The following is a 10202-nucleotide window of genomic DNA, read 5'->3' as shown; positions in this document are numbered from 1 at the left end:
GGCAGGACCACATGCTAGGTTCTTTTATAGGTATGCAGAATCCTCAAGTCTGATGAATAAAAACTCCCTCTGCCTCTTCCAGAAAATGAAGACCTTCTCTTCAAGCTGAAATCTTAGTAAGCCAGGAAGGTACAGTAAAAGCAAGAACAGAGTTATTTGTGTCCTTTCAAGCCGATATTGGTAAGGCTTGGGTTTGTTTTTTTCTTAATGGTGAGAGGGCAATAGAAGTTGACCCTGACTCAGGTGTTTCAAATTAATTACTTTCAAACATCAGTTACCAAATATAAACATTCATACATTTTTTTTAATCTGTACTTCACATCAGCGGGCTGAATGCTAAAAACATCTTCTTCCTGGAAGAACGTGCATATATTCAAGAGACAACTCAGCAGGCCTCAGGATACCAACTCCATTCCTATTTAAGTTATATACTCGCCTCACTACTCACCAGCTCTCACTTCCAGCAATTCCTATCATTCTTCCTTTCAAATGTACTTCCATATCCTGTCAGCAACTCCAAGTTTACCTTCACATGGAGACCCAGCAGTAGCACTGACCACGCTCAAGGTTCTTTGCCCCAAAGCACAAGAGGATGGAGCAGACGGGACCACCAGAAAAGGGCAGTCTCTGGCACCCTTCAGCAGAGGGGGATCTGGGAAGCCACAGCCGCAACACCAAAGCTGCAGCGAGAAGGTTGTCCCAACCTACTGTGGTGGCACACTTCTACCCTCCAGGTAGCGCAGGTATCACCAATACAGGGGGCAAGAGGTGGATGGATGTCCTGCTTCCAGTATATACAATAGGAACATAAATAATATAAAAGAGCGCAGCACCAGATGTGTCCTTGGCCTCTTATTGCTGGCAGTGGTACCATCCCATTTTCTACCTTAATTCCCGAAATAAAAATACCTGTCTATAAAATGAGGGTATTCATTAGCCCTCACGATGACAACTGAGAAAATCTTACACTGTTCAGTTTGCTTCAACATCTCTCCAAGAGTTAAGCTACTTAAGCAACGTTATTTCACAGATAAAGAGAAATCTGAGTGACATTTGAAAAGCATTTAGAAAGTTTAGCGCTCTTAACTTTCAGGTTCTGAATTAATTGAACTGGAAGCTTAAGTAATTTCATTGGTTTTGACATTGCTGGTCTAAGTTATATGCTGAAGGAAGTTGTGTGCTAAGCCAGAATGTGATTAAGAGAGGACTGAACCAGGATCTCCCAAGCTAAGAAAAGCGCAGAAAAGAATGTTCAAGTTACCAATACGACTCAAAACATACTTTATTAGAACAACAAGATTCATGGACAGGAAAATTATACTTACAAGAAAACCCAGTGGCAAAGAAAAATCTTATTACTACTGAAATTAAATTCATCATCGAATTTTGTATTTTTGGTTAAAGTTCTGAATAATTATGTATCCATGATATAGAAATATTAACATAGTAGTTTAGTATTTCCGTAACAACCAGGTGTACCTGCAGTGTCAGTTTTCATGGTCATGTTTGTATATTCAGTAGTTTCTTCACAGATTCCTTATACTGAGACATGTTATCTTCTGTTTCACCTTCATTTTTAAGGGCAATTACAGAATTTCTGTAATTCTTAACCACTTCAGATGCAAGAAGCTCTTCCTCAGTTACATTACTGACATTCTCTGAGGCTTTTATTCGAAGTAATGTATCCAAGGCGTTTTTCTGCGAGCAGCTGTTTTCCCAGATATATTCTTCCATGTCTTCCTCAGTCTTCTCACTCTCCCACATCTCAGTTTTCTGAAAGAAAACACACATTGTATTAAAAACTCCTCAGGATTGAAACAAAGCTACAATAATTTGAAGAAACTTATCTCCCATGCCACTTCACTTCAAAAATTACATTCGCTGTGGGAGATATTTCCCCTCCCTTAAAGTAGAAGGCTTGTAACTCTAGCCTCAGAGTTCAAAGGGTGCCTGTATGCCACACATTTTCTATACATAATGAGTTTCTTTCACTTACCAAGTTCTTTATGTGTCTGGCAGATATAACTAGATGAGTCAGAATGGGAAGAAAAGCTTACAGACTACACATAATGAATAACAAAAAGACCTTGTAAAAGTAATAATTTTAACTAAATGCTCAAGATTTGGAAGTAGCCACCTAGCTATTTTGTCTCCGGCATATGATTTTAGTATGTTTACATTGGCTATAAGATGCAAAGTGAGACAGCTCATACCAAGTAACCTATGATGAGGGACAGCAACCCTTCACACCCTTTGGGAAATGTCTAAATTGTGACTCATAAGGTAAAGCACCACCAGTTAATCCACGTCCTCTTCCTGCAAAACAAACTGCTCCTCAGAAGAATCTCTGTCCACAAGCTGCTAATTTTTACCTCATTAGTGTTGCAAGATTAGACAGGATCAGAAGTTGAACATGGACAGAAGACATCACCCCAGGGCCTGTAAATACTTGGCTTGTGCAGTTGTTCCTTAAAATTTTTGTCTTTGAACATTTCTTCAATTCATCAGGCCTTTCTTTAGCTTCACACACTGCTTAAGGACTACTTCAAATGTTATAACCTGCTTTGGCAAACGTATTTGCCTTGTAAATATATTTGCATTTTTATATATTGTAGATTGTATAGTTATTTGTATATTTAGTACCTTACTGATTTAAGCAACACATAGTACCCTTATATTATTTCCAGTATATAAAAATCACAATTTGAAGTATTTCTGGTTTATCTCTGGCGGTCATGTTTTTCTTAACAATTGTTGTAGAAATCATTTCTAAGTAAAGCTTACATTTCTCCAGGAGTAAGTTCAAAGAAATGTTATAGTAAAGCACTTACATAATATGGATTGTTATATATTTATTTCTTTGCCAGAAAGGGCTCTTCAGTAAACTTTTAAGTATGCCACACAGAATCCAAATAAACCTTCCAATCACAGGAAGGTTGGGAGGTTTCTGTAGGGTTTTTTTATTGTTTGCTCTTTGTTTGTTTCTGGGGGTTTTTTTTGGCAGGGAGAGGAGGGTGGAGTGGGTGTTGTTGGTTTTTCATGCTATTTAAAAGTATTCTGTCCAATAGTTAACAAGGTTGCTGCAGTCAAACCACAATAATTAATAACCTTTAATTAAAACCCAAGTTTTTTTTCTCCCTACAACCCTATGTGCTTGGACTGTCTATCTGAATTTAAAAACACTTTAACAGAAGCTGCATCCTGCACCTGGTAAATAGAATCTCCTATCTTTTAAATCTCTGAGTCCAAATGTTTAGTCAGAAACAGTCATTAACACAGCTAAAAGGCTCATGTGACTGACATTAAAACCTGGACACAATACAACACAGAAGGGAAAAGAACCATATTCAATTTCCAGTGGGGGGTGGAAATAAAAAAGCACACACTGTAGCCTCAGCCTGTATTACTAAAACAGTAGCAGAACAAGTGGGTATACTAAAGTATTCCTTATATGTTTGAAAAATACTGCAATCTAAGGCGGAGACTTAGATAATATTAAATTAACAATAACCTGTTTTACATAACCCTTGTTTACCCACATAATGGCTATCCAAGACATTTTTTTCCTACACTCCAAAAGAATTTTAAAGCACAAGCTTCTCTCACAGGGGTAGAGTTTCCCAAAAGAGAGTGAATATGGGTATCGTCCCTGGTCAATCCCCAGATCAAACTCAGGTTTGAAATTCAGACAGAAGATCACTGTGAGGCTTTTAAACACCTTTAAGTTGTAACAGATGTAACAAGAACTAATTGCAGTTATTAGACTTATCTCTTCAGGAAAATCGTTCTCTGCACACATTAGCTTATAGGATTTTGGAGATGCACAGCGATAAACAGATTAAGATTCCCCTATCTCTTTTGAGCGACACAGAGCAAGAAGATTTTAAAGGAGGCCAAAGAAGCTGTTAAGTATTCCTTTCTTGGAATCCTTCCCAGCAGAACGCTGTGTGAAAACAGATTTTAAAATAAAATCTGACTTCTGGTGGGGAGTGAGGCAGGAAGAGATTTGACTGTAGGGGAAGATTTCAAATTCTGTGCCTCAGCCCTGTTACGAGACACCAGTATCCATTGCTGCAGTGTTGGTGGCCATGCCTTGAAATGAAAAGTTATCCTACTCTACACGGGTCCAGACATACATTACAAACAGGAAACTGAACAGAAACCAGATTTTTGCAAATTGACTGTACAGACTGAAACTTAAATGCCTCCAAGCAGATTTATTGCAAGTGAAAAAGTGAATCTGGAATCGTATTTTCAGTTGAAAAAGTCCCCTAGGTAGACAAGCATCCATGAACCCTGAGTAGGGGAAATGTTACAAGCATCATAGCCTCAGTTTGAAGTGCTATGAAGAAAATTAAGGACAGTGAAAGAATTTCAGAAATAAGGTCTTCACCATTCAAAGTTAGTTAACTACTTTTGTCCCCTATAAATTTAAAATGTTAATAAACATTTCAGTCTGAGTCTTGCAAATTATAATAAAATCAAGAAAACTGGAATACAAGCGTGGCATCGTGTGACATTTTTCTAGAGTCTCCACTTACTGAATGAGGTTAAAAATCAAGAATGGGTATTTCTTCAACGAATTCACTAAAAATGACTTCTTCATTCTACTACATGCAGGACAGAATCTCAGTTAGTATTAACCAGCCTGGCTGAAGATGCACTCAGCTGATAATTGCTACTGTTTCTTTCATGCAAAACTTGGAAGAAGTAAAAAAAAAACCCACAACAAAAAACCCAAAAAACAATCAACCAAACTAACAACTAAAAAAAACAAATCACCCATTGCAAAACAGCTTTCCAGATAAAGTATCTAAACCTATTACTAAAGAGGCACAGAACAATATTTTTTATTGTTTTTTAGTATTTCCTAACACAAACTGAACTAACTTTTAATGCCATAAACAGAGTAAGATTTGTTTCTAAGCAAATCTTTTATGCTACGGTTTAAACCAGTATTTTGGGAAGTTTAGAAGCCTTTACAGTGCTTAGTTTGAAGTACTGAAACAGCATAAATACTAAAATAGTACACTCTAGTGAAATTGCTTTCAGCATAAAATGTTTTAACAAAAAGCTTCAATTTATATTGTACCTTTTAAGTACAGAAGAAAGGAAAGCATTTTTGATCACTTATGGATGTCGCCATTGGTTTTTTGTTTGTTTTTTCCTGCCAGTTTAACTTACATAATTTTGTTGTCACAGCAATATGGAAGAGGATTAGAATCGTCAGTTCTCTGGTGTTTCCTTTGGGGAAAACATTTTAAGTAGAATTTATATGTGGCACACAGAAACCTTCGAGGCAATTAAAAACATGAGTCATTTCAGTCAATTTTCTTGTCAATAGTTTTAACAGATAAAAATTTAATGCTGTTTAGCAAAGATCAAGTATTTTAGTGGGATTTTTTTTTTTTTTGAGGGGAAGGAAAGTTCTCCAAGTAGCAGGTAGTACTGCACTGAAACAAAAAATATTCTGTGTGGTACAATAATCACAGATTTTCAGGCAATAAATGACAATTATGCTAGCATTTTCCAAATTTATGAGTACTTTCAATCCAAAGAGGAGCTGCCAAAACAACTATGTACTTATCTCTCTGGATATCTCATAACATTGAACTGTACTATTTAGTTGGCAGATGAGGCCTCTAGAGCGTCAAGGAAAATCAGGAGAAAGACTGTGAGGACTAAATATTCCAGTAAGGTACAAATCTAAACCAGAAAAGGAGAGTAAGCAGAGAATAAAGAACTTTGCCTCCAAAGACTACACTAGATGTAAGAGATCCTCTCATACTTAACGGTACTCACAGGCTTAATCTCTGGTTCTGTCACTAACTTGAGTGCTCAGACATCACCATTACCTAGATCACCTCTTTCTAAAATGAGGACAACACCTAATTTCTCTGGGCTGAAGTTGCTGCATGCATTTTCTGGGAAAATCTAGATTTCTAAAGTGGTCATTTGTAATGTATTTAACTTTGTTTTCTGAATACTGATCATATAATATTCTGATCTCATAAAAAAAAAATCAGCATTGTTAAGTGTGCGAATCCTTGATGACTTCCTGTTCATTTTGTTTATACCCCTGCCCCATAAGACTTCATTTCACTCCAACATTTAGAATGAAAATTGAACAGCTGTAAAAATTATATTTATGCATTGAAAAGGAGGCTTGTTTCTCCAGCAACTAGAAACATGGGTCTTAAACATAAGGTATTGCTTGTTAGCAAAACTCCCTTTGATTTTAAAATGTTTGAATTCAAGCTTTCAGGAAAAACAAGTTTATTAAATATATCATCTACTATGCCATTTAACTTTACCTTTTCTGACTCACGTTAACAATGAAGACTCTTTCAAGCTGTTAGAAATTAAGCAATGGTGACTGCACAATGAAATATAATACATACTTCAAAACAAAGTATATATTACAACATTTAAAGACCACTCAGCCTCAGTTTGCATTACTCAAATCATATCTGATGAGAAAGAACACTATTGTAGGAAGAGCACAATTATATCACACTTCATTATTCTGAGATCTCAAAGTCAGGAGATTTACACCAAGCAGTCTCCAGTTATAATATATGGTGATCAGAGCTCTAAACTCATGTCTCCCAGGTACATGCTCTAATCACTACACTATGGCCCTCCTTCTCAATTCGAAGAATCTTCAGGTTTTTTCTGCCAAGGAAGAAAGTTTCAGCAAGACTTCAGAGTATTTCCCTCCACCTCCCATTTTAATCCTATAAGCTATTTGATAACATTCTGAGTGTTCAGAACATGAAGTTAAAGTATCCTTTTGAAAACTAAGTAGCCAGATACCTGCTTAGGCTTCAAAAGTGAACTCATATTCTTTTGCATATTTTAGGCTGAATTACAAGGTAAACTGCTACTGCAAAAAAGCAAAATTCTAAGTTCTACTAGCACAATGTGAAGTGCTAAAAATGATGTTTACTTGTAAAGGATTAAAAAGACTGTACATGAAAAAAAAAGACAATACAATTTAAGTGCTAAATAAAAATATCCATTCAGCTGCATGCATACACAGGTTCCCCCCCAAGTGCCTTGCAGTTAAATGGTCTACATAAAAAGAAATGCAATATCACTGTGGGACACTCCCCTCAAATTCATTAAGACCGCACAGCTCTGGGGTTCAGATCTATTTTAGTTATGCATCTAGTGTCATTCTGTCTGTCCCTTCTTCAGGTTTTTTCTCCTTCCCTCACCTTTCTGCTTCAAATTCCCCGTCCTTTCACTTCAAGTACTATTAACACCTACAACGCAAGTGCAACGCAAAGAGATGCACCCAGAAGACCCTTTGGCTACTACTGTACATATTCAGCAGTCGCTGACTCCACTTATCCCTACTTCTATATTCCTTCTTCCTTACCGTCGTTTTCAAGTCTTGAATCTTTTTCATCAGACTCCTGTAACCACATTACTAGAAAAAGCAAGAGAATTCAAAAGTGCATTACTCTACTGTTATTCTTCATGTGTCAGATTAGATATTTTCCTTTAAGAAATACATCAGAGAATAGAAAATTCAAGGGCAACTTTTCATTAATTTTTCAAGATCTCAGCTGCGTAAAATAGAACGTTAGTCTCCACTCTCCATCATCTCACATTTGTGTATGCTGAAAATAATGTAGAATTGGAGCACAGAAAATAGCTGCACCTTTTTGTAGTCTTGACTGGTTTAAACCAACCATAAGTTGTTTCCTCCTCGCTATCTTTTTCAGATTCCTCCCCTTTATAATGCCTATGAATGTTTTTCCTTAACTGGAGTACTAACTCTCTGCTCCACCTGTTTCTCTTTCCTGCTTTCAACTCGTAACAGAATGTCACTTTTTAGTGATAAACTATTAAGCTAAGCCAAGTGTGAAGAAATAGGTTTGTGATCTTTTTAACCACTTGAGGGCAGCAAACTCTTACTCTTTAAAATCCATTTACTACCCTAACAATACATTCAAGTTCAGCAAAATCTTATGGCACTCAGGTAATCATCATTTAAAGGTAGCAGAAACACAACTGATTGAGTTATTGGTTAACAATCTACTTGATACATCTTGCCCTTTCATTGATTAATTCAATCCAGACACAATCCCGAGGGATAATCTGAAAGGAACTGCAGAAAAAGCCCAAAGAAGGTAAGTTCAATTCTTACTACATGGTGCAAGTCAAGATATCTACTGAATACATTGTAAAAGCTAGTAAACCACAGAGATTTGACTAATAACCTGAAAATTATTAAACAGGATGCAAAAGATCTTAATTTTTTTTTCAGATAAGAAAGTAAATGAACATTCTGAATGTTTTTAAGATAACAGAACTGACGGGACTAGTATCTATCCACATTTATGGAAACTAAGTCGCCAAATGCATCAATCTGGGATAAAGCACACTTGGCACTTCTCATGCAACTCTGTAAGTAATAAAGACTACTATTAAATTAAGGTCTCCATTAGTTTTAGGAAGCCTCGATAGCCAGCCTGTAAGTCAAACACGTTGAACCAGGCACACAATATGTAGACCCCTAATTAATCCTGTTGCCAGTGTCCAAATCAGTCTCAAGAAACATCACACTGCTTTATGAAGCAAATACTATCAATTCACCAGTGTCCTAAACAGCTCACCACAGTTGTTCTGCTTTACAGTACATCTCATTTGAACTTGTGATAACATAGGATGAATCAAGGACAACAGCATTAATTAATGTTTTTATTCTCTCTTCCTTCACTTCCTTTATTACAACAAACAAGCAAGATTTTTTTTTTTCCTGCCAGAAAATAACAAGCATGATAGATTCTCTTTGTCAAAAGACGGTAGCATTATCCACTACAGGAATGCACTCCAGAGGATGGTAAAAAACATCAAAAGACAGTACAGTTTCAAATGCAGTAGTACTTTTAACTACCAATTCATAGCAGATAAGTAGCCAAAACGGCTGCCCAGTAGTATCCTACTTCTCCTACAAGTAATGAAATATTTTCACTTACATTTATGACTTGGGAATGGAGAAAAGTATCTTTTTACACTCCTGCCATCTTTGTCAGCTTCCTCACCGTAACTCTTGATTCTGATCATCTATCAACAGTCTGATGATTCTTTTCCCTTGTCACTCCCTTTGACTGTGTGGAAACTGTGCTTCTTGCTCTAATACTTACAAAACACCCCAAACCAACCCAAATTCCACATACACATTCCCCAAAAAAACCCAACAAAAATCAAGTTGCTCCTTCCCTTCAATTCCTTCCCTTTTTCTCATTTCCCCATGCATTCATAAAAGACAGCTCTTAAACATATGATTATAAAAAACACCTGAACTTCTCTGGAAGCTTCTCTAAACCAGGTTCAATCCCCCAACCTGTACTCAAAGCCATTCACAATTTGAATGGTTTGTTTTCTTGCATCATCCACTGACTGCTAGCAGGTTAGAGGAAAGAAAATGCTAGTCAATGTATTAGCCTATCAACACGCTTCCCTCATTTTGGCTGTGGTACCTCTCAGAAATCAGTTTGCCAAACTTCATTTGGATAACCTTCAGTTCTAGAAATGGAAACAAACGGAAACAAACTCTTCTTTCCCACACTGCAATCCAAGACCAAAATCCATTCTCAACAGTATATTCAGAGCCTTGGGGCAGAACACCACCTGTACCAATTGTTGGTAATCCCTCTCTCTTTTCTATTTTCTCCACAAGCATTTTTTGCATATTTCAACTGTGACTCAATTACAACAAGAATTCTTGCAAACTAATTCCACCCGAGCCTTCTAATTGAAATAGCCACAGAATTAGGCAGCTGTGGATGCCCTGTGGTTTTTACTGAAGCCGAGAATGGCAAAGTATTCAAGAAAATCTGTAACACCGAGGCTACTGCTGACAGTGATAAACCTTGTATTCTAAGCCTGCATATAAAGAGACAGAGCCAGAACTAAACTCTTTGTACTGACTACTTTAAGAAGAAATTTTTGAGAAACTCATCTCTACACAATGAAGCTTCACAGCATATATTTCACTATGTAGCCAACAAAATCATAAAGAACTGCAATTTTAAAAAGGTTGCAGATTCCTAAACTACTTGGATGCTCTAGTTAGTAACTGTAATAGAAGAATTATGCATCATGTGTAATTAAAATACAATTATACTTGAAATTACATTTCATGATGTGCATTTGCATACAATTTCCCTTTTATCTATTCACATTCC

General features: G+C 36.6%; 1 protein-coding gene across 1 annotated transcript in view; it reads right to left on the bottom strand.

Annotated features, from left to right (window-relative positions):
* Positions 1–1414: 1414 nt before the first annotated feature.
* MRPS35 (mitochondrial ribosomal protein S35) overlaps positions 1415–10202 on the bottom strand; it is a gene marked incomplete at its 5' end in the record, with an annotated part of 19025 nt that continues 10237 nt past the window's right edge. The window contains one exon of the mRNA XM_009875587.1: positions 1415–1773. Within this exon, the coding sequence (XP_009873889.1) occupies positions 1501–1773 (273 nt within the window). The remainder of the gene's footprint in view (positions 1774–10202) is intronic.

This window comes from Apaloderma vittatum, unplaced genomic scaffold (genome assembly GCF_000703405.1).
Source record: "Apaloderma vittatum isolate BGI_N311 unplaced genomic scaffold, ASM70340v1 scaffold16868, whole genome shotgun sequence".
Taxonomy (NCBI): Eukaryota; Metazoa; Chordata; class Aves; order Trogoniformes; family Trogonidae; genus Apaloderma; species Apaloderma vittatum.
The sequence above is the reverse complement of the archived record's forward strand: the minus strand, read 5'-3'. Positions and strand labels throughout refer to the sequence as shown.